The sequence below is a fragment of the Chelonoidis abingdonii genome, chromosome 20 (assembly GCF_003597395.2).
Source record: "Chelonoidis abingdonii isolate Lonesome George chromosome 20, CheloAbing_2.0, whole genome shotgun sequence".
In the NCBI taxonomy this organism is placed as follows: Eukaryota; Metazoa; Chordata; order Testudines; family Testudinidae; genus Chelonoidis; species Chelonoidis abingdonii.
In genome coordinates, this window is record NC_133788.1 from 11,833,680 (window position 1) to 11,858,585 (window position 24,906).

Consider the following 24,906-nt stretch of genomic DNA (forward strand, 5'->3'; position numbering starts at 1 on the left):
CCAGCTCTGACTCAGGCACACTTTGGCTTTGCTACACCACACTTTCTTCCCCCTATAATTCTCCATGGTCACAGCTCCACCTGCACCAGTGTACACCAACCACTGGTGTTTCAACCACGGCTCTGAGCCCTGTTCCACAACACAGGGTCTTGAATCACAGAAATGTAGGGCTGGAAGCGACCGTGAGAGATCATCTAGTCCAACTCCCAGCACTGAAGCAGGACCAACTAAACTTGGACCATCCCTGACTGGTCTTTGTCCAACCTGTTCTTAAAAACTTTCTGTGATTCTACCACCTTCCTTGAAGCTCTGGAACAGGCTTCCACTGTTCTTAGAGTTAGAAAGTTGTATTCTCAGTAAATAACCTAAATGTCCCAGCCCTGTGCCAATGACTAGCCTCCAGAAACATTCCCATTGTTGCTATCATCACCCATGCTGCAGGGGTGGGAAATTTTAGGAAGCAAGTGCATTGTAGATGCAGCCCAGGAGACCTGAGGCTGGTCACTTGTGGCCAGATTGTCAAAGCTGCAGATGGCACCTCGTGCGATTTTCAAAAACACCCAGGCATCTGACAGCTGTTGATTGAATTCTCATTTTAAATCAAACTCCCATTGGTTTAAAGGCACTTATTTCCAGCTTTAAGTGCCTAAATACCTCTGACAATCTGCCCCTTAACCTCAGCTCTACCTCAGTTTGCCCACCTTGAAAACAGGGATAATAGGGGCTCTTAGGAGGATCAATTACTTAGTGTCTGTGAAGCAGCTGAATATAAATGCTAAGCATTAAGGCTGAGGTTTACAAAAGGGGGTGACCTAAAGGCATTAGACAGCTAACTCCCATTGACATCCCGTGGGAGTTGGGCACTTAATACCTTAGGCCCTTTTGCAAATCCCAGCCTAAGATTATGTTGCTTGACAGAATACAACAGGCACCAGCTTAACAATGCCATGTCACACCAGCTAAGTAAAATGAAGCCTATTTAGTGACATGTGAACAGTTTACAAAACCACGGACCGATGCACTGATCAAATAGACATAAATTGAAGCCCTTGACCATTTTGAGGTCTGTGTATGAGCCCTGTATCTTTTAAAATGTCTCCTAAATACACATGCAGTATACAAGTCACCGTTAGCTGCAATGTGCATTTTCCGTCACTCAAAGACTATTTAAAAACTCGGCCTAAATTGTAAATGCATAAAATGAATTGCTGCGCTTCAACATGGTGCATTAAAGCTTTGGAAACAAAACATGTATCATCCTTAAGGCGTCGTTTATAGATTGACTGGTTATAACCACGGTAACTAAGGCTGGCAGGGAAAATGACATGATGGAATCTGTTGGCTAGGAAGAGTGCTATGTGACATGCTAGTCGCCCTTCAGAATATGCCCCATCTATAATAGAAAGGAAGGAGTCAATCAAGTCCATTAAGATGAAGGCTCTGATTGCTGTTTTCACACTCAGGCGGCCTTTTGCCATTTGGGGGATTTGGACAGGTCCACTTTTTCCTACTGCCAAAAATTTGAGGGTGGTGGTTTTGTCACAACTTTTTTTATTTTCAGAGTTTGGTGGGCAAGCAGGCAGGGAAGGTTTCCTCAGCTTGTATTAAAGGTTGAATTATAAACTGCCAATTGTACTACAGCCCAGGGGCGAGGCTTTTTTTTTCTTAATAGAGTAGAAAATGTGTTAGCCCCAAAGCTAAATGAAGCGAAAGCTCAGTGAATAATACCAAGCCTTTATATGGCACTTTCATCAGTGACTCTCAAAGCACCTTACAAAGGAGGTCAGTATCATTAGCCTCATTTTACAGATGGCAAAACAGGCAATGAACACTCACCTTTGCAGAGAGGCACCCAAAACATGGTATTCTTGCCCTGAAAGACTTGATTTTCAAAAGTGATGTGGGATAAGCCACCCTACCTTAATGTTCTGTTGGTGAAGGCTGGGCCCTGAATCTCTAATTACAACATCCACCTTGTAAAAACAAAGCTTGATCAGCTTCAGGTGGTTTTTAACCTCAGTCAATTGAATGTAACAGGTTAGTATTTTGGAAGTGCCCCATTGGTGGAGCTGCTTTCCACATCCCTGTCCCATTTCTTTTTACCCAGCTCCCCATCTAATTTAGATTCCCTCCAGCTGCTGTGACCCCACTCCTTACCTTGGCCTGATTGTGCCCCAAACTCATTATCTTTGCCTTGGCCAATCTATCATCTTCACAGAGCAGGTCGTGCCCACTACCAGATGAAAGCCAGGCTTTGAAATCTCAGGCTGGCCTGGGCCAGACACTGAGGCCCCAGTCCGACAAGTTGCTTCCCAAAGGTGATCCTCTGTGCCCACATGGAGTTCCACTGACTGCACTGGGGCAGGTGCAAAGGTCTGCGTAGGTATCGCTTACAGGATGAAGGATCCTAGCTGTAAGCAGGAGGGCACCAGCAAGAGCAACATGAGCCTGATCGTAGCAAATGGCAATAACAGAAAATATTGCCACCTCTGCTGGCGAGGATTTCACACAGGTGTGAGGGTGCTCGCTTGCATCCTTCTGTTACCACAGCTCGGGGGAGCATGGCCCATCCTGCCAATGAAAGGATGTAGTTCCTACAGAAGAGGCAATAAGTGTATTCTATTGGTTCCCTCTACGTTAGAGAGAGCTGTGATGTTCAGAGCTGGAGCCGTACCCGAATGCCACAGCTAGGATTTTGCTTGGGCCCCCATCTCTATTCTTTTTCAAAAGTGCCTCATCTTGGTGACCAATTTTACGCCTGCAATTCATTCCAGGCCAAAAAAAACAACCCAAAAAACATTCAGGTGAAATTAATTTGGGGCACAAATGCTGCCATTTAAGATGTTCACCTGCCTGATCTGAGGGTATATTTACACACACTCTTAATTACAGCTGCAAAATTAGAAGCCACTTCTAAAAAAAACAGGCCCTTAAATGTCATTTTGTAGGAAAGCTGACTATTGATCCAGCAAGGCCAAAGCACAGAGGCCTTAAACAGGCAAAATTCATTGACGTTTGATGGGGCTCTGCCGAGGTTTGTGCATATGGCATCTTTTGAAGGCCAAATAAGGATGTCAGGGTTTGGAGCGCCCTGGGTTTTAATATTATCTATTGAGATTTTATTGGGAAAACATAAAGGAGACTGCGGTTAGTTTTCAGAGTGTCTGCTCGCCTTGGCTCTTACAAACTTATGCTAAGATGCTGCTGAAGCAGTTTTACTCAGAGATAAATCAAAATAGCACTTCCTCTGTGGCTAAGCTCAGCAAAATCACCTTTGCAGTGTTCTCAAACAAGGCTGCTCTGTTCTGTGCTTCTCCTTTCTTCACCCAGTGTCCATAGATTCTAAAGGCACAGGCATCGATCAGTTTACGAATGGGTTTCAGAGCGTAGGGGTCTCTCATTATTACCTCCCTGGTAATTGGCTTGACATTCCGATAGTGATGATAGATGCGAACTGACGCCAGAACTGTCAGGCCGATGACCTGAAATGAAATGTAGCCAGTTCATGTGAAAAGGCAACTGCTTTGGAAGTTAATCAACAGACGATCAATTTAAACTGATTCGTTAACATAAGGATGGCGTTAGTGGGTCAGACCAATGGTCCATCTAGCTCAGTATCTTCCTGTCTTCTGACAGTGGCCAATGCCAGATGCTTCAAAGGGAATGAATGGAACATGGCAATTATGAAGTGATCCATCTCCTGTCATCCAGTCATCCAGCCCCAGCATCTGGAGCATGGGATTGCATCCCTGATTATCTTGGCTGATAGCCATTGACAAACCTATCTTCCATGAACTTATCTAATTCCTTTTTGAAGCTGGCCTTCACAACATCCACTGGCAATGAGTGCCTTGTGCAAAGACAAGACATACTTCCTTTTGTTTGTTTTAAACCTGCTGCCAATTAATTGCATTGGGTGACCCCTGGTTCTTGTGTTATGTAAAGGGGTAAATAACACTTCCTCATTCACGTTCCTCATGCCATTCATGATTGTATAGACTATCATATCCTCCCTTCTTCATCTCTTTTCCAAGCCTAACAGTTCCAGTGTTTTTAATCTCTCCTCATATGGAAGCTGTTTCATACCTTTAACAATGTTTGTTGCCCTTCTCTATATTTTTTCTATTTTGAATCTATTTCTTTTTTGAGATGGGGAGACCAGAACTGCACAGATTTTCCAGGTGTGGGCTTACCATGGATTTATATAATGGCATGATATTTGCTATCTTCTATTTATCTCTTTCTTAATGGTTCCTACCATTCTGTTCACTTTTTTTGCCTGCTGCTGCACATTTAGTGGATGATTTCAGAGAACCATCCACCGTGACTCCAAGATCTCTTTCCTGAATAGTAACAGCTACTTTAGACCCCCATCATTTTGTCTCTATAGTTGGGATTATGTTTTCCAGTATGCATCCGTCTGCATTTATCAACATCAACTTTCATCTGGCATTTTGGTGCCCAGGCTACCTTTTCCTTGTTCAAATCCCTCTGTGTAACACGCTTCTTCCATTAAGAATTTCAGTGGTAAACCCACTGGGATATATCAAAAAATAAACTACATGGGCACTGCTTTGAGAGGGGGCTCCATCTGGTCATCTATAATGTATTAAGGACCTGCACTGTGTTGTCTCTCTAAAGCACTAATCTACTAGATAGCTCCGTTTTGTTTAAGTCCTATTACTTCCTGTGCATTAGAGATGAACCCAAGCTACAAAATTCAGTCCCAAAGTTTGGCTCCCTAGTTATGGTTTGGGCCCATCTTTAAGATCCTGACCCTCACCCTCATTAGCAATCAAATCAGTGTTGGAGCCGTGGCTAGCGACCATGATGAATAAATAATAAACCAGCTGAAGGCTGTATGTGATCTCGCACCTGGCATTGGCCACTGTCGGAAGATAGGATACTGGGCTAGATGGACCTTTGGTCTGACCCAGTGTGGCCATTCTTATGTTCTTATGTTCCTAACATGTTTGAAATGTCACCGTCAGCCAGTCCTGATGGAAGGATCTAAAACAACTCTGTTACCTTAAGTTTCCTTAAAGGGCTGAAGTGCCGTACTTCCTCCACGACATATTGCTGGAAGAACGGGTGGGCCAGCGCATCATTGACTGTGTAGCGCTTCTTAGGATTCACAACCAGGAGCCGGGAAATCTGCAGGAAGGCACAGTCAGACGGATTGGCACAGCCAGACGTGCCCTTCTCTCCTTATCGTTACCCTGTCCCAGGAGCATTCCGTCAGGTGTCCCCACTACTGGGTTCTTGTCTGTCTTTGGTTCCTCAGGCTTCGAGATTGCATGAGAAGAGCAGGGTCTAGAAATACTTTGAGGGTTATTTATTATTTGTAGGACAGTAGAGCCTAAAGGCCCTACCCAAGACTGGGGGTCATTTCTTTAGGCACTGTATAAAGACAGTAAGGAACAGTCCCTACCCCAAAAAGCTTACAAGCTATACTCACAAGACTGATAAAAGGTGGGATGGGGAAAAAGAGGCACAGGGACTAAGTAACTTGCCCAAGATCACCCACGGCGGAACCAGGAGTAGAATCCCCATGCTACTACTGCATCCACCAGGCCACTCTACCCCCCTAGTAGAGCTGGAGAGATTCCCTGTTTCTCCTATTCCTTCCATGGCAAGTAAGCGCTCACCAGATCTTTGACTGTGTCTGACTGATCATCCCACTCTGGAGAGCTGAACTGGTAATTCCCACTCATGATCATCCGCAGCATGAGCATCTGCTTCCGGTGCCAGAAGGGCGGGGAGCCAGCTAGCAGGGTGTACATGATCACGCCACTACTCCACCTGCCAAAGGCAGAGCAGACCGGTATCAGTCTGCTGGGCACATTCATTAGTATCGTTCCCGTCAAGTAAGCCAAGACAGGCATAGACTCCAAAATCCTGATCCAGAGCTGTGTGTTAGATGGGTCCGGGGTGCTCAGCTTATTAGACAAATAGGGCCTAGTTACAAAACAGGAGGCCAGAGCAAGGTTCGGGCCTACACCAGGGTGTTTGAATCTCACACTCCCTCAAGCTGGGAGAGGGGAGGGTTGGCAGAACAGACCACACCTGTGAAAAATTGCCTCAGCTGGTATGAGGAGGGAAGATTTCCCTCAGGTGGGGCTCGTTAGGTTAGGCACATAAGGAGGAAGCATGGGTAGGTGAGGGGCTGTGTAGGAGGTGAAACAACCTATGGCTTCTTCTGTGTGGGAAAGAATAGGAAGCCAGAGTAGATGCTGAGGCAGAAGAGTGAAGTGGCCCTCCTTGCTCACCGGAGCCATCGTGCTAGCCCAGGGAAGCTGTGAGTTAGAGACTTTTATTCTGGACCTGTTCTGATTTCATTGCTTTAGACTGTGGGGAAGTTCTGCTGGGCCATGAGAGAGAGGGATATTTTGCCTTTCAGGCTTATCACCGGTAAAGCCAGTTGGCCCTGTATGCCCCCCAGCCCCATCCTTGCAGCGTAGGAGTCAGCTGTCTGGACTGTGCTACAGTGTAATTCAGGAGTGAGCTCCTTACGAGCCTGTGCTGTCAGTGGTGAGTGTGCTGGAGTTGCTCTGTCACGGCTGGCCAGCCAGGAATGGGAGAATCTTGCACAGCAAATGTCCTTTGCTCACATGAGGCTTGTCAGGTGCCTAGTTTAATTCAGGTGACTCACCTAAGAAGAGAGCTGAAAAAGCAGCTCAGCTGTCTAGTCATCATGTGTCTGTTTACAGTTACTAATCTGCACAGGCCTGGCCTTGTGCCCATTAAAGTCATTGGCAAAGCTCTCGTTTGCTTCACGGGGAACAGGATCAGGCCCTAGAAGAGCATTGTTTTCTGACTGCTCTCTCAGTGAGTGTATAAAACCTAGTTTCAGAGCTTGTTAGTATGAAAATGCAAAGAACCATTTTGGACACCCACCCGTGCACCGCTCATTATTATTAATGACACTTAGTGCTTTTCATCTACATAGTATTAAAGCCCAGATTGAATTGAGTAGAAGCTAGGCACCTCAATACCTTTATGGATCTGGACCTATGTGTTATCCCCCTTCAAAACCCCTGTTCATCTGCCTCACAGGTATTGCGACGGTTAGTTAGCAGAGTTGTTACCCCCATGGTATAGACCATTGATGGTAAATAATACTACTTCTCTAGCACTGTATGCTCACATAATAGGCAAAGATGCGTAAACTGAGGCAGAGAATTTATGTTAAAGTTGGGATTAGAAATCTGATATTCCTGGCTCACTCGTTTTGTGCACCGTATAACCTCTTCACTGACCCCAGCCAGTTATGGCTGGTATTCAGATCTCTTATCCTTGGAGACTAGTTTGTATGAGCTTCTCTTGCTTTTCCCAGCGTCCAAAAGCATGAGAATTTCAGAAGTAAACCCCATCGCAAAGGGAGGAGACGTTCACTCCAGTTACTAGGAAAGTTTGTCACTACGTATGAATATTCTACTTACATGTCAACTTCCTTTCCATACCCTGGATGGTCCTTATCCATGGAGCACTCTAATATTTCAGGCGCTAGATAACCAGGAGTGCCACAGATTTCTGCAAGAAAGGGATGGAACTGTTCACTTTAACATCAGTGAATACGCAGAGGTTTGTACCACCCTGTAACCAGTAAATAGCTATTCACTGAGTGGCTGCTGCTGGACAGAATGTTTCCAGTATGTGTTACATAGCCCTTAACTACGGTTCATTGGTATCTTATCAGGAGAGTCCAATATCGAGTTATAACCTGTAATGTAGGCAAGGAGAAGAGTGACCAAGCCAAACAGCCATTTGTGCCTTTGAATAATCTCATCCCAATGGGCTATGAAATAACTAGTGTCTGCAAGTAAGATTGTGATGGGGAAAGCTAGTATGGGATGCCACAGAGTGTGTAACTAGGAGCAACTTGTAGAAATCAAGAGAGAAAATTTAGGATGAACTTCCAAAGGAGAAGCCAGTATAATGGTAAGTGGTAGAAGCCCCTTTGGTTAAGATGTTTAAAGCTAGGCTTGACAAAGTACTGATATACAGACTGAAGGAGCAAGCCTGCCCTGCCAATGGGATAGCATAGACAGTCTAGAAGGTCTTCTCCTCCTCTGACTGCTTTGATAAAATAATCATCCCACCTTTGAGCTTCTCATCCCCATTCAACTGGCAGGAGAAGCCAAAGTCCATCAGCTTGATGTTCATGTTGTCATCCAGGAGAATGTTCTCCGGCTTCAGGTCTCTGTGGACGATGTTCATGGAATGGAGGTACTGGATCACTTGCAGCAGTGCACGCATGATCTTCCTAGAGGGAATGATAATGGGGTGGGGGAGAAGTCCTCTTTCAACCAAGCAACCCCTCCAAAAAGAGATCCCATACCCTCTTCTCCTCTCCCCTGAGAATGATGGAAACATACTGAGTGTTCATCCTGCTTCTAGGCAACGAGATAAGCACTATAGCTCTGAACCCCAGTGTCCAGTTCAGTAGCCTGAGAGTGAGCTTTGCCACCTGGCCCGAGGAACAGACACTGGTTGTCCTTATGTTCCACTGAAGCTGGGTGTGGACCAAAAAGTGCCTGTAAGTGCAACCCCTTGCACTCCTGACAAGTTGCCAGCTGAGAGCAGCAGTTTTGGGCAACCTCAGGAACTGAAATGTTTGAAACCTGGGCTGTGAGAGACCCCATTTCAGACCTGGAGAACTTTTAGGAGAGCTTGTCTCTAGCAAGTCCAAAATGCCACTGTTTATCTAGGCGGAAATGCTGGCAGAACCACTGTGCTGTTCAAGTCTGTCTCACCATACCTGGTTTCCTTCTCACTTAAGGTGACTTTCTCTGTGAGGTAATCAAAGAGCTCTCCTCTCTTCATTCTGTGTTTAGGAAGACAAGGCACTTAAAGATGCTGGCCTTCAGTCACAGCCACAATGTAAAATGGCAATATCATCTTTGGAATCAACAACTACATGTAAAATGCAGCAACAACCCTGGAAAAGGTCCAAGGGGCTCCCGGTTTGTCTCTCGGTGACCTCAAGCAAATCTCAGTATCTCCAACCCCAAGCCTGCAAAAATCAAGCATTAGGTCTCAAACAATCAAGAGATTTGGCTTTAAAATCATGAGATTTGTAAAACCATAAATGTGGGGTTCTTCTGATATGCCTTCTGAACTTTGAACCCTGTAGGGTCATGTTTTCAAGCTTTTCTCTGTAACAATGAGGAATCATACTTTAAAAAAAAAATTAAAGCTGGCAGTCTCACATAATCACTTGACTCCAGGAGTTGAAGCTTTAAGAAAAACAACAAAGATTATGAATGTCACAATAAAATCACAAGAGTTGGTAACACTGATTTCTACTCAATTCACAAGTAAAAGGGGGTAGATTTCTTCCCTCCATTAATCAGCCCCATAAGCTCACTCTGAGATCTGAGAGTCAAGCTGGGTTCTCTCTGGTTCTTGCATCATCACCAGTAAAAAGCTTTTGCCAGTGAACGTAGTTAACAATTCCACTGAAGCAGGACTAGGAAAGAACCCAGATCCTGCTCCTGGAATTGTTTTTGACTTAACAAGAGGAAGCCCTTTATCTTGGTCACTAAAGAACACCAAGATGACTCCAAACACCCCCAGGCAATAGATCTGGTGGATAAGAAGCTGCCAGTTCGAAATAATGTTGTTTCTTTTGCCTTTTACACCACAAACATCATATGAAGGAAACATACAGGCACAGTAGGGTCCAAATAACCATATTTACTGAAAATACACAACATTCAAGGCATCATTACATATGTAGGCTGGTTGCTCTGGGTGGGTTCTGGCAGCTTTTAAAACATAGAACACCATGAGCACTCGTAGAGGGCTCACAAACTATTTAAAGGAACACTCCCCTAGTCTTTTACACAACAAATAGTAGTTTTTCTGACCACCTAACACACTCAAAACTATGCATTTACTGTTTTTTTTTTCTGTGGAACTTTTCACCTAGATTCTCAGCCCTTCTGTGACAGAGTGCAGGGCGCAAATGGGTGAGCCTGCACTCTGATCTCTCTGATAGTAATTAGTTCCCCAATAGGAAGCTGAAGGGAGGTGGGGAGGGTGTTAACTACTCAATCAGTAATTGAGCCTATTACACATCAGCCCTAGGCTCATAAGAGGTGGCCCAGAAAGGAAGGGTGCGGGAGAAGAGAAGGAGAAACAGGGCTAGCTGAGCCTAGGCAGACAGAGGCTCAGAACAGGGGGTCCTGTGTTACCTTCCAGCCCTGGTGAGCGGGCCAAGAGGCAATTCATATTGTCACTGGGCTGTCATGCAAGGACTGTTTGGTGGCAGGAACACAAAGTAAAAAGACACAGGGAAGCCACAACCAAAGGAGTCTGTGCAATTTTTGCGGAGAGAAGACAGGAGTGGGGCCACGCCCTGTGACACCCTCACAAACATGAATTGCATTATTCCCACTAAACCCCAATGAGGCTGGGAGCCTCAGCTGGGGAACTGAGGCCCAAAGCAACTAAAAAGAAATTGAAATTTCTTTTCAGAAGTGCCCTTGACAACACAGGAAGGTGGTGGCAGATTTCCTGAGTCCCATTTTTACAGCACTGGCTAGTCACACATCCTCCCATGTTGTAGCTCCATTGGTGATGACTCTCTAAGCCGGAGCCGCATTCCCTTATGCCCTGAGATGCTGTCCAGGACCAGAAGTTGTTTGGTTGATATATGAAGTGATTTCTTGCAATCAATTAGCTTTTGGAGCTTTCCCACAGGAGACACATGTTTTTGCTTAGCCTGCCCCACTGGACGCATTCAGAGCCAGGTGCTCTTATGCTAAGGGTGGCTATGAGGTGTAAGAAGATGGGTTAATGTAGCCACCTCAGTGCAGCGACAGAAAAGCATCTCTCTGGGCTTGTCCCCACACAAAGTTGCAGTGGTTTAACTGAATCAGTGCAAGATCACACCCTGAGTTAAATCGGGTCTAAGCCACAGAGCTCGCACCTTTCCCACTCCACTTGGTTACCTTCTAAAGAGCTGGCTGAAACCACAAGCCCTGCCTGATCAGAAGTTGAAGCATTGCACAAGATACAGATAGTTCTGGGGCTGCAGATGGGGCCAAATGTATAAATAAACTCCAGGATCTATGACGGACCTCGCCAAAGGTTACAGGGAAATCTGAGCAACCCTGCTCGCTCCCACAAGGCGGGGAGGAGGGGAGGCTGCCAGTGCTGACAGCTGTGGCCAGCCCTGTATTGGCAGGGGAGGCTGCAGTCTTAGCAGTGAAGAGCATGTTCTTGGGCATGCAGTGTTGAGTCCTGGCAGAGTCAGATACGTTGCAAAGTGCAGCTGGACGCCTGGTGGGTTTCTGGGCCTGTGTGAAATTCCATTCACAAATGCCCTTTTGCAACGGTTACTGGAACAGAGGCCACCTGCTTGGTGTCTGCTGACGGGAGATTGACACTCCCTTCTCATTTAGCCAGCCGGCTTGGTGGATGTACACAGGGAAGCCCCTGATAAAAGAGGATGAAGAACAGGAAGGTGGGAATGGGGACGCCAGCTGAACCAGCATCATAGCCAGCAAAGCCGCCTTCAGTTTGAGGGCCACGTGAGGTCTCACCATGCCCTTCCTGGCTACCTTGCTCCCCTCAGTTAGATCCAGGGATTTCCCGTCTATCGCCTGTCATGCTTCGGGAGTACTGAAGGGTGCCCACTATAAAAGAGATGCCCCCCTAACCAGACTGTTGTGATCTTTAATGTGGCTGGGAGGCAAACTCAAGGGACGTGTTCTTCGTAATCCTGGCTAAGCAGGAATGGAGTGATCAGCTGTGATCCTACTATTGTCAGGCAGCAGGGCTCCAAGGGTACAGCATGGGAATCAGGATGCGTGGGACTTGCTTCCACCTCAGCTACAGGCTTGGGATGTGACTTCGACCAAGTCTCTTACCCTCTCTCTCTTCCCCCAGCTGTAAAGTGAGGGTGACGCTATTTCCCGGCCTCACGAGGCTGTGAGATTAGTGCACTCGGCTGGTAAACCTCTTTGAGAGCCTCAGATGGCAGATGCTAGGGAAGTGCAAAGTGTTATTGTTGTTTCTCTGTGTCATTGACTATGCATTTCACCTCCTCCTGGTGACTGCTCTGGCAACTGATTTGCCTGTGGCTGGGACCGCATGAACCATAGGTGGCAAGTTATATGGGCCTGTGGTGCCCATGGTCCACCAATATTCAGGAACGGGGGCCTGGCTCCACCAGTGTTTGGGCTTATATTTTCAGAACCATCCCGTCCTTAGGACAGATTGAGGCAACTGCCGCAGGCTCTGCACTTCAGGGGGATGCAGAGTCCAGGGCAGCATGGGGGGCTAGCGCGGGGCCTGGCGCCGGCAGCAGTGAGTGACCCAGCCCCAGACTGTCCCCGCTCTGTCTCCCATCCTGGCCCCACTCCACCCTTTCCCCACGTCCCCACTCCTGCCGCCTCTTGCCCCTGCTCCGCCTCTTCCTGTCCCTGCCCCCATTCCACCCCTTTGCCAAATGTCCGCCCTGCCTCTTTCTGGCTTCCCCCCCGAGTGACACTGGGAGCCAGCAGAGCAGGCTGGGACCCTGTTGCTCACAGCTGCTGGTGCCACACCCCCTACTAACCCCTCAGGGCATCCTGGACCCCATTTCCCCCTGAACTGTGGGGCCCCCCAAAGAGCAGGGTCCAGGGCAGTTGCCCCAGACCGTCCTATGGACAGAACAGCTCTGCTTAGGCCTGTTCTGGGCACCACAGATATATATAAATCTGGCGCCCATGGCAGGAACAGCTACATTAAAAAAAAAAAAAAAAATCCCGCCTTCAAATCCTCTTTTTGCCTTGTGCCGCATTTCTAACCTCACACACTGTTTGGCACCAGCTACTCGATAGAACAACTTTCCCTCTGCCAGCTGAAGCCAGCTGTATGTGCATGAGTGGCTGAGCTCCTGAGAAACCTGCGGGGATCTGCGTTGATTGCATAGCTTTTTTGGCAGCTTCATGTGCCTCTGTTATTGAGCTGGACCCAAACCAGAATCCCAGCTCTATCAGCCAGAGTTTGAGGGTCTTCGAGTCAGACCAGATCAGGCGCTTGGGAGGCTTTCTGCACTGGTTGCTTGGTTCATACAGAAAAGCACATGTCACCTGGTTTATGTTATGGAAGATCACCGCCATTGACCAGCCAGAACCTTCCAAGATGCTGAGGTTTACTGGTTGGCAGTTACTCCTCCCCACAACACCCAATTCTGCTGTGCCTGAGTATGAACTGGGTGTCCTGAGGTAACTGGGTGCCTTCTGCTCCCATGGAGGTCACTGGGAGCTGGAGGTGCTCACCACTCTGCAGGAGCCATCCAACACCTGGCTGTACTGGGTCCTAAACAGAGCGGAGTTCAGTTAGTGATTGGCGGGGAGACCACTAAGGAAATCTCCTCTGGACTTGCTGCCAGGAGAGGGGATCAGGCCAGGAATAGCTCAGAGCACCAGCCTGTTACTTGTCTTGCATGCTTTTAAAGCCAGCCCTGCATGTTATCAGGCTAAGGATGATCTGTTGTGGGATGGGGCCCACTCCTTTATGGTCTCAACTTCAGTTTGCTACAGCGACCACTAATAGGAAAATCTACACATCCCAGGGACCAGATTTTGCTGTCGGATACATTACTCTAAACCCCATTGACTTCAGTAAGGATTGAGTGGGTGTCACCAAACAGAACATGCCCCCACTGATCAATCAGACAGACAGGAGGACAACACCCCCCCTCAAAACAAAACAAAACAGATGGTACTTACAGGTCAAACACCAAGAAGAAAAAGGTGTGGGATTCATAACTATCCTTCAGCTGAACTGCAATAAAACATGATATCAACTATCATGACAGTGCTGTAACTTACACGGGCTCTATGTACGTGGAGTCAGACACGTTCCCTGCCCCAAAGAGATTCTAATCCACTGACTCCCTAAGGACGAAAATGTGAGCTCATCTCAGAGCTCCCCAATCCTGGAAGGTGGCTGGGTGCCCTTGGCTGTCACTGAGCTCAGTGGGAGCTCTGAGTGCATGTTAGAGCTCCCACTGAGCCAATCTAACTAACCAATCCCAGGAATCAGCGAAGCAGCCTTTCCATTTCCTAGAATACCTTCATCAGGCAGAACTGGAAACCTTGTCCAGGATGTCACAGCCTGTGCTTTTCAGAAGAGCTGAGTCATTAACAAGTGAAAGACACAACACCAAAGATGTCAGGGCAGAATTTCAGGCTCCACGTATGGTACCGGAGCCAGCAAACCAAAGCCAAGATCCTGAGGAATCAAATGTGAACACAGCAGGCTCTGAAGTGAGGTGCTTGCCCTGTGTCAATTTGCAGGTTTTAGCCACCCACAGGACTTGTCTATACTTAGAATGCTGCTGCTGTGTGCTGTAGCCCTGAGTGAAGATGCTACCTACACCAACGGGGAGAGCTTCTCCCATCAACATAGACCTCCACCTCCTGAAGAGGTGATAGCTACGTCGACGGGAGAAGTTGTCTACACCAGCTGTTAGGTCAATCTAACTATGTCACTTGGGGACGTGGATTTTCCACACCCCTGAGCGACACAGTTATACCAACATAAGCTTGTAGTGTAGACCAAGCCATACTCTTCGCCCTGAAGCAAAGATCATGGATCACAGGTAGTGTCTGTCAACACAGTGATTCCCCACTAAGAGCCCTGACAGCCGCGAGCTTTGGATCTGGGGCCTAACACCTCCTCTAGTCTGTCTTTCCCAGCTGCAGGTTCCATGGAGCATTGGGATCTTACTTCTAACAGGTGCTGTGCTCTGCAGCAATGCTGACTGGGATCATTGTGGGTCTAGGGGAAGCAGTGAGTGGCAGAAGGGCTTGTGAGGGCCCTACTCATCTAGGATTTGAGCCAACTCCCAGCAAGATATCACTATCAGACACCATCAGGTGGGCATCCACAGAAGATGGATCCTTTCCCTGTAGGGATTTCAGCTCAAGGAGCCAAAGGGATTAATCAAAATCTGAAAACTCTTGTGAATACCTAGAACAGAAAATGGGGTGAGAAAAGCTACTGATCAATTTGTTACCTGGGTGCCCAGTCATACCAATGCTTTGACTTACTGATATTGGGATGTCCTGAGACCTTCTGAAGGATGTCTATCTCCTTGATAGTGGCTTTCCTCAGCTCCTGGACCTCCTCTGGGGATAAATTACCAGCGGTGATGTCTATAATCTTAACAGCATACTCTTGGCTGGTGGGTTTGTGAATGCACCGACGAACCACGCTGCTTACCCCTCTGCCAGGACCAAGACAAAGAAAAGATTGGAATAGGAGGAAAATTTCTAGCCAGTTTCACTCCTGGTGCTCATGCAGTAGTACAGTGCTAACAGGATGAGGTAAGGGAGTTTGGGTCAAAGGTGGGGTTGGGGCACAGCCCCCCGCAGTAATCCACTGGGGGCACAGAATTCCTCCAGCTCTGGGGCCGTGGTGGTGAGCTCCTCCCGACCCCAGGGCTGCAGGGAGAAGAGCAAGCAGAATGGGGGGCAGGGAAAGAGTGAGCTCCTGCCAGAGCTGGGAAAGGGGCACAGAATGTCCCAGTGATGTTTGGCAATGTGCTCTTCAGCGGCTGGTCCTTGGGCTACGTGGTGTGCATCACCTACAACAGCCTGTCCCTCTCCATCATCTTTGCAGAAGATGCCCCCCCCCCCCCCCAAAGGGGTCAAAGTTAGATTTCTGCATATGCCCCTGTTTCCTATATATACTGAAAAATATGTCTTTGTAGTTCGCATTAAGGTATCACTCCTCTGGAAAGGTTTTCTGCCAGACCAGAGATCTGAGCTCAATGAAGATTTACAGAAAGAGGGGAACAGTGCGAGTGAGGCAAGAGGAAGAAGTGCTTTGTTTGGGGGTTCATTTGGACTCTAAATGGAAGCCAGGGACAGCACTCTGGCATCCTGCTCGTGAGGAGGTCATCAAGCAGTGAGACTGTATTCATGAACACAGGATCCCAACCTATCCTGGTAGGAAACACTCCAAGGAAGCTTTCCTCAGAAGCTGCTTTAGACAAGGATTTTGTTAAGTGTAGACTCTCAGAAGTGAGCTGTACTGTTTTCGTTTTACATATAACCATTTCTGTTTCCATTATCCTTTCCTGGTATCACTTGAATCTTGGATAATAATCGTAGGATTGTTTCACTATCCATATACGTTGTGGTGTGACAAAGGACCTGAACCTGAGTTGTACCAGTCAAGCCATGGGTACACTGTTCCCTGGGGAACAGTGAACCTGGTAGTTACTGAGAGTGTCCAGTGACAGGTGCTGGACTGTACAGGGGAGCACTTCAGAGCTGCAAGGCAAAGTAAGAGCTGGCAGAGCCCTGAGGAGATTGTTTCGGTGGCTAACAGGCTGCAGTGTTCGGGAGCTGACACCCAGTTTAGTCCTAGCAAGGCTCTCTGTTGCTGAGAGAGAGGAATAGCACAGTGATTTACAGTCCTGGGCACCCCGAGAAAGTGCTAGTAATGTAAAGCCTCTGCACGAAGTGATAGCAGGAGGGTTTTTATCAGATGAGGTGTCTTCCAGCAATTTTTGCCCTAAACAGTCAGGCTGGTTCTCATTCTTACGCAGCTGTATAATTCTTCTCCAGAAGTAGCCACATCTCTGTGTTCTTGGACAGCTTTGTAAATATACTTGGGGATGAAAGGTACTATATCATTTTTTTGTACATGGAACGATAGGACTAAATACTTTCTCACATGGAGTCCTATTCAAATCAGTGGGACTAATTGCATGAATAACGCAAACAGGTTTTGGCAATTCTGTTTACAAACTACTGGCCCATTGTTAAGAAACCCCACTTTACCTGCCCAGAATTTCCTTCGGGTCATAATTCTTATAAAATTCCTGGGCCGAATGCCAGTCTGGTAGCTCTTCCTCCTTGGTCATGTTTGGATCCTCACTGGGCCCACTCTAAAGCCTTGCTTCAAGGTAACAAATAGCTAAAACAAGAAAAAAACAACAACTAAATAGTACCATGGCTGTCTTTGTTTCCTCTAACCAGCCCTCTAGTCTCCATGGCTAAAAATGGACCTGCACCTCTGCATTACTGAACTTCCACTTGTTTGTCTTGTATTCTGAGTCCTGATGTCTGATAGATCTTAGAACTAGAAACAGAGACCCAGACCCTCAAGGCCACTGAGGTTCCTAACTGCCACTGAAATAAATGGGAGTTAGGAGCCTGCATGCCTCTGAGGGTCTGGTCCAGAATCCAAATAAAATTGTATTCTTCACTGTCCCAGGACCATAGGGGCGTACACCGGTGCTGATGAGGTGGCATGCTGCAGTGCTCATGGGAGTCTTGTTTCTGCTTCCTTCTAACATCAGGAAAAGGTCAGGGTGGGCAATAAAAAGGGAAGAAATTAAAGGGAGTATTTCACTGATGGGGAATGTTCTATTCTATGCCAGATTCAAATCCCACTGAAGTTATGGAAACATGCCACTGACTTCAATGGACCAAAGTGTCTCACAAGCATCCCCTGACCCATCCTGCTGGTAGAAACTAGCTGTCCTGCACTCACGCAGCACCAGTTAGGCCCACCTGCAGAACATGCACCACCTGGAGAAGGGGAGCTTAAGAAGATGGCCTTTCCTCCCCCTCTGGTTGGGCAACACTATGAGCCTGATGCAAGCAAGGGACCCTGTAGATCTGCTTCCTGCCTGTGACAGGACCTAGGAAGCATCTGCAGGGACTACATACAAGTGAACTGTAGTTGGACTCTTAAAAGACCTCAAGAGTGAGCTGAACTCCTGCCAGGAACAGTGACATTGGCCAAGGGTGGTGGCTTCCATAGGGGACCCAGGAGCAAGAGACCCATAAGACTACAGTTGAGCCCAGGCTGAGGGTCAGCTGATGACAGGGCCTCTATTTTTGGGGTTCCCATTTTCAGCTGCCTTAGAAGGGCCTTCAGGAAGTGCTGAGCACCAACCCTCTGAAAATCAGGCTACTTTAAGGTGTCACAAGTTGGGGGCCACCAAACTTTGAGGTACCCCAAATCACTTCTGAAATCTTGTCCCTTTCCTGACTGTCCTGTCCCTATAGCATTCCTCATAGTAGAGGCTGTAGTGAGCACAGGGATATTTTCACTGAGGGCACTGGGCATGCACGATGCTGTAGCTCCCTGGCTCACTATCTCACAGACAGAGGAACACATGCTCTGTTGCCGACCGCTGCCACACAGAGTCTGCTTAACCCCTCGCCTGGAGTGAGCAATCATTGACTCCAGTTGCTCGGTGTGCTACAGGCAGGGCTGACCGGGAGGGCAGTATTCTACAGTATTGCTATTTTTTTTATGGAAGGGGCCCCCAAAATTGCTTTGCCCCAGGCCCCCTGAATCCTCTGGGCAGCCCTGACTACAGGCCCTTTAAAATTTCTCCAGTCCTGCAAGAAGACTTCCAGTGAATAAAACTGGATCCTTGCTGGGATGGCAGGGGAGAGAGATTCCTTCCTGTAGTAAAGCAGGCGCTTTAAAGAGCCAGCACCAGCATCAGCACCCCTACTATAGCCACAATTCAGCAAAGCATCTGCTTGAGCATGCTAGAGTAAATCGGACTCAAGTGCCTTGTTAACAGGGATAGTTGGCTGAACCAGGGCACCAAGCCTGGGGAGGAATGAAGGTAACTATCTTAATTTTACAGCTATGGGGAGCAGACAGCTGAGACAGAGAGGTTAAGTAGTATCCCCAGCTGCACACAGTGAGCTTGCATCAGAAGAGTTTCTGGCTCCCTGGCCTATGCTCAAACCACTGCTGCTCTCACTATCAACAACAGCAAAGATTTTCAAAAGCCACTGGTACCCCACTTGAGATGTGATAAAGCAGTGGTTTATTCAGGGTAAGCCCCTGGCGGGCCGGGCCGCTCTGTTTACCTGCCGCATCCGCAGGTTTGGTCGATCGCAGCTCCCAGTGACCACGGTTCACCGTTCTCGGCCAATGGGAGCTGCAGAAAGTGGCGTGAGCCAAGGGACGTGCTGGCCGTCACTTCCCACAGCCCCCATTGGCATGGAGCAGCGAACCGCAGTCAGTGGTAGGCCCGATCGGCCGAACCTGCAGACGCGGCAGGTAAACAAACCGGCCCGGCCCGCCAGGGACTTACCCTGAACAAGCCGCGCCCCTAGTTTGGGAACCACTGTGATAAAGGGCCCTGATTTTCAGAGAATGGCTGATTGGTATTCTCTGAAAACCAGACCTTTTGGAATGTTTCATGTTGGGCAACCCAAATGAATAGAAACGTGAGAAACCGTTGGCTTATTTATCAGGGTCTGTTTGCAGTAGACTATAGCATGTCAACAAGACTGGCCAATGGCAATTTCTGAGCCCTCCCACCCTCCTCCAGTAATGATACATTATTGTCATCTTTTTAAATATAACATTAAGAGTCACAAAACTGTCTAAAGTGTTCGAATTTTTTAAAATCCATTAAAAAAACTAAATAAAAATGACTCTCAGCAAAAGAAAAAAACACCCAGGTACAGTTTGAAGGCTGGATGACATCTGAGCTGCTGCTTCTGCTAGGAAGATATTCTGTTGATCAGCAAAAACTTTAGTCATGCTAAATAGAGACGTTCAGATCTGTACTTCTCCCACGAGGCTCCATGTTATGAAGCACTGTGCTTGCAGCAGATCAGTTGCATAAGGTCAGGATTTGGATAACTTGCTCTGTTTCTACGACTCCCAGTATCATCACTGTGAAATACAGCAGTTCTGAAATCAAGTTTCCAAGAGTCTATTCAGCACCTGTAGTTTTAGGGCCTGATCCTAGCGCGAGTTAAGGGTGCTCAGAATCTACCTGGAGACATTCAGTGCTTACTTACAAACTCTTTTCTGTTTCTTTGTGTGTGTGTGTGCATGTGTGGGGGGAGCAGGATGATTGCAGTCGCTGCTCCTGCTGAAGTCAGTGGCTAGGATTGCCAACAGTCCCTTATGCTTTCCTCTCTGTACAACACTAGTAGTTGTTGAGTTCTGCCAAAAAGCAGCAAGAAATATCCCCGGCGAATGTAAGTGAGTGATGCTCGTTACTTAATAATGATAATATCTAAAGGAGGGGCAGTGTGGGTGTAACACCGACAGACCCCGGTTGTTGGCTGGCGGGATTGAGCCTGGGACCTCTGGAGCTAAATGCATGAGCCTCTACTGCATGACCTAAAAGCCAACAGGCTCTTAGCTAAGGTTGTAGAGGAGTCATTAATCTCTCAGTGGTCTCAGTGCCACTACATGGGAGGTGTGTGGGTTACACAGGGTACTAAGAAAACAGTCCCATATTTTTTAAATACAGCGTTGGCAACGCTATGCTCTCTTGGCTGCAAAGGAAGTAGGGGCAGGCCCAGGGCTGGTGCAAGGATGTTTCATGCCCAAGGTGAAACTTCCACCTTGTGCCCCCCGCCCCGCGGCAGCTCCCCCACTCCGCCCTGAGGCGCCCCCCCCTTGCAGCAGCTCACCCCTGCCCCACCTCCTCCCCAAGCACGCAGTGGCTGCTTCACTTCTCCCGCCTCCTAGGCTTGCGGTGCCGATCAGCTTAGGTGCTGCAAGCCTAAGAGGCGGGAGAAGTGAAGCAGCCACGGCGTTCTTGGGGAGGAGGCGGGGCAGGGATGAGCTGGGGTGGGTAGTTCCCCCACTCCTACTTGCTGCAGGTGGCCCTCCCTGCACTCCTCTGCCCCAGCTCCCTCCGCCTAAATGCCAGCGGCGACCAGGGGGCCGAATATCTGGCCGCCGCGGTTGCTGCCGAAGAAAATGGCGCCCCCTCCCTCCCCAATCCTAGTGCTTTAGGCGACCACCTATGTCGCCTAAATGGTTGCACTGGCCCTGGGCAGGCCCTAGCTTTCACAGATGGCCGTGTTTGTTTGGTACCCCAGTTGAGACACCTCTTGGGACAGGGTCCTATGAGGAACTGAACTCCTATGGTGCTTCTCGCTGAGCCTGGCCTTCTTGAAATACTCCAGCCGTTGTGTGCGTGCTCAGCACCACTGGAAAAAACAGGCCTCTAACATAAGCCGTTTAGCATTAGAGGTTTCTTTTGGAGGGGCTGTTCACCAAGTTTATTTAATGGCCAGTTGCAGTTGGACAGAACGTCCCAGTGTTGCAATTTTGCCTCCACATTGTCTTTTTGTTTGACCTATCAGTAACATGATGATTCTGCTACCATACCTACAGGTGTGCATTCATTTCTCTGCAGTGCATTCAGCTCATGTCCTCAAATCGTGTCTGTCCCGGCCTGGTTCTAAGAAACAAAAGGCTCTTCTTGAAGATCTTCAGCCTTGACCTATGCTCCATTCTGAGTCACTTAATATCAGTCTAGCTTATTTATATCAGTGCTAAAGGTTGGATGCTCTTCCTTATTTCACTGACATGAACCAATTTCAATCAATTAACTTAGGGCCACTGAATTTATAAAGAGCAGCCTATAAGCTCTTCCAGCTGCTGGACACAACATATAAGTTAGAAAGTGCACAAGCATTATATAAACCAATAGCTAAGGGAAGACGGAGGGGATATTTTAAATAAGAGGGAGGATCAGGCAAAGAAAAGAGAACACCAACACACCTCTGACAAAGTGTCCTCAAGAGGGCATGTGGATTTGGCTTGTTTTTAAGGGGGAAATTGAGGCAGGTATACAGGGCGAGTGAGTCCCACACCCATAGCAAAAGTTCAGTGTCTGCTGAGCTCAGCTGAAAGGGTGGCACCTGGCAAGGAAGGTGGTGTCAGGGCACATAGACCCACCACAAGGCCTCTCCACATGAGATGCTGAGGGCCCTCTACTGACACCAAGCTGAAGTGCTCAACACCTTACAAGCTGGGGTCTTAAGGGCTTTTAAAATCTTAAGGGCCTGATTGGAGGACTTCAGTGGGAGCTGAGAATGTTCTGTACCTCCTGGGAGATGCTCAGCACCTTGCAAGATCAGACCTTTAAGGTCTTTTTTTTGTCTAGTTTTGTTGGGGAAAGACCTAGATTTGGAGTTCTCTTCAGCGGGAGGGCTCCCATAGGCTTCAATGGATGCACCAAGCTCCAGCCTAACAGAGCTTGCTTTAAATCCACTGGCCCCCTTTACAGGCAGCTGTTGTAAAGAATTAACAACAGCAGGAGAGTCCAGTAGTATTATCGGTCCTGGAAAAGGAGACTTCTTTAGCAGGGTAATATTACTCTTTAGTTAGAGAAGGAAAATTGATCATCTCAGCATGGATAAACCTACACATCTGCACCAAGTCTGTATTTCATATTATCCCCATATCATGTAATTTGAAACTTTGAGAGCCTGAAATAACTGATTGGCCACCCCGGTTTAATGTATACAGACAGATTTAGTGACCCTCGGAGCCACATATGATAATCATCATAACCTTGAGAGCTGGGCATGCCTGCCAGGCCTCGGCGCTTCTGCCCTGTGGCAGGGTGGTGGGGCTTGGGGCTTCGGCCCCATAGGAGGTGCCTGCCAAGGCTCGGGGCCCTGGCAGGCGTGCCCCATAGGGCTGAAGCCCCAATCCCCACCAACCTGCTGCAGGATAGAGACCCTGAACTCCCCATCCCTGGCAATCTGTTGGACTGAGAAGGGGAGGGACATGGTGGGTTCCAGGAGCAGCGCTTTAACTGTACAAGCGCCGCACATGGCTCGCAAGCCATGGTTTGGCCACCCCATGTTAAACCCTAAAGAACAGAGCAGATACAGGACTAGCATCTCTCTGAACTGTTAGTACCCGTCTTTCTACTCTTGATGCACCCTTTAAATTAACATACTAGGTAAAAGGGCAAAGCTCAATATTGCAAGATAATGGGCTAAATTCTACTTTGACACCAGTGCAGTCAATGGAGTCATTCCAGTTACACTGCTACAATATTGTAATGACAGCGGAATTGGACACAATCTATTCCAAAGTCCTGATTGGACAATATACTTTTGTTTCAGAAATCCTGATGGTTTTAGCCTTCACTAGTGTATCTGAGAGGGGCTTTCAACTCCAGCAAGATTACATAATTACCTCTAGGGCACCAAAGGGACCCACCATGCCACAGGCATATAAGAAAACAAGAATCTCTGCCTTACAACTGAGGATTTATGTGATCACTTGTAAGGTGCTATATAAAACATCACAACATATCAATGATTTGTAGCTCTAACCGGTTGCTTCATACGCTCTCCCCCACTCTCCTTTGTAGATGTACTCCTACTGCTTGTTTCCTTTAGAGAGCTGTTTCTAGACACAGCAGGTCCCTACTTACCATTACCTCTTTGCAGATTCTGCCTTCTACCGTCAGCCCAAATTTTCCTGGAACAGCATTTAGGGATAAGATTACTACCACAACAGTCAAAACTAACTTGAACAATAAGGGTCTGAGACACAGACCACTTTGAGCCCCACAATAACAACCCAGCCTTCAGCCCGGCTGCTAACTCATTGCAGGTCTGCGTCCGTGTGAGGGCTGCAAAGCCAAAAATAAATTGCAGTGTGACTTGGAAGCAATGCCAGAGCTTCAGGCATGAACGTACATCACCACAACATTCGTTTAATTTCTGTTTAGGAGCAGAAGGTTGGGGAAAGCAACATGAATGACCTTATCTTGGAGGGATCAGAAACCATTCAATAGGTAGCAGTGCTTTCCTGGGTCTCCTACGTGTTACTGAACTGTAATAGCAGGCTGAGTAGTTTCTTGTAAGTGATCAGTACTTTTTCTAAGCATCTGGAGCCAATTCACAACTGTTATTAGGTAAGATTTTATGGGATTCACGCACAGAGCATAGAAAGGACTAGTAACCTCAGCATGCATGTTTCTGAAGTGCTATCAGAGGAGTGGGAGGTAATTAAGCTAAAGCCAATTTAATAAGAGTAGTAACAAGGTGAGAAGGCAGAAGCCCCATCTTCACTGCCTTTATCCTTCGTGCTCGCTTCCCCCTCTGAGCTCTGAACACTTATGCTAATGTACATACTCAATAAGAATGTTGAGAGGGTTCTTTGACTCTCTTGTCCTCCTGTTCTCCACTCCTGAAATGGGTCACCTGCCAGCTTTGCCTTTCCTGGTTCTTGTCTCAGCTCCTTTGCTGCAGTACATCTGCTCAGTTCCTTGTAACTGGAATTCCATGCGCACTGTTTAAACTACTGCAGCTATTCTTGCCATGGCTCCCACGGGAGCAGCCACACAGGATTCCTAGGAAACCTCTACAGAAGTAAGTTTGAGGCTAAAATGTGAAGTCTTAATGGGGAGAGAAGAGAAAAATCTCTGCTTTGGTTCAAGAGCAAGTGCACAGGCTACAAAGCCACCTTTAAGATACAAAGTGGTAAAGATTATTACCTAGGCCGTTATGCAAACTGTTGCACTGCTCTCTTGACCTTATCAAACTTTCCCCCATCTCTACATGCATCCTTGGACTTTATTTCAAAAATAGTATCCAACATTAATTCCATCCGCACCATAAAAATTTACATAGCTATACATTTCCTACAGCCTAAACACAAGCTGATCAAGTTTAAGCGGACTTGTTCAAGGATAGCAGAATGGAGATGGGGAAAGTGCATAAGGAAAAGTTATTTACTTGTTCCCATAATACAAGAACTAGGGGTCACCAAATGAAATTAATGGGCAGCAGGTTTAAAACAAATAAAAGGAAGTTCTTCACACAGCGCACAGCCAACCTCTGGAACTCCTTGCCTGAGGAGGTTCTGAAGGCTAGGACTATAACAGAGTTAAGTCCATTAATGGCTATTAGCCAGGATGGGTAAGGAATGGTGTCCCTAGGCTCTGTTTGTCAGAGGATGGAGATGGATGGCAGGAAAGAGATCACTTGATCATTACCTGCTAGGGTCACTCCCTCTGGGGCACCTGGCATTGGCCACTGTCAGCAGACAGGATATTGGCCTGGATGCAGGGCCGGCTCTACTGTTTTCACCGCCCCAAGCAGCACGCTGAATTGCTGTTGCGGACGGTGGGGGCGG

The 24,906-nt window shown here is 47.6% G+C and overlaps 1 protein-coding gene across 6 annotated transcripts; it reads right to left on the bottom strand.

Moving 5' to 3' along the window:
- Positions 1-3,200: 3,200 nt before the first annotated feature.
- PHKG1 (phosphorylase kinase catalytic subunit gamma 1) lies at positions 3,201-23,386 on the bottom strand. 6 transcript variants are annotated; one of them, XM_032774427.2, is made up of 11 exons: positions 23,204-23,386; positions 21,134-21,202; positions 16,794-16,929; positions 15,054-15,229; positions 13,728-13,782; positions 8,762-8,827; positions 8,103-8,266; positions 7,443-7,533; positions 5,649-5,802; positions 5,029-5,154; positions 3,201-3,482 (listed from the first exon to the last, which is right to left on the bottom strand). In XM_032774427.2, exons 3-11 carry the CDS (start codon positions 16,874-16,876, stop codon positions 3,231-3,233), a joined length of 1,167 nt encoding a protein of 388 aa, XP_032630318.1. In that variant the 5' UTR covers positions 16,877-16,929; positions 21,134-21,202; positions 23,204-23,386; the 3' UTR covers positions 3,201-3,230. The 6 variants fall into 6 exon arrangements, with proteins under 6 accessions (XP_032630318.1, XP_032630315.1, XP_032630316.1 ...); XM_032774424.2 differs by having other exon boundaries at positions 21,130-21,202; XM_032774425.2 differs by having other exon boundaries at positions 23,198-23,386.
- Positions 23,387-24,906: the final 1,520 nt, after the last annotated feature.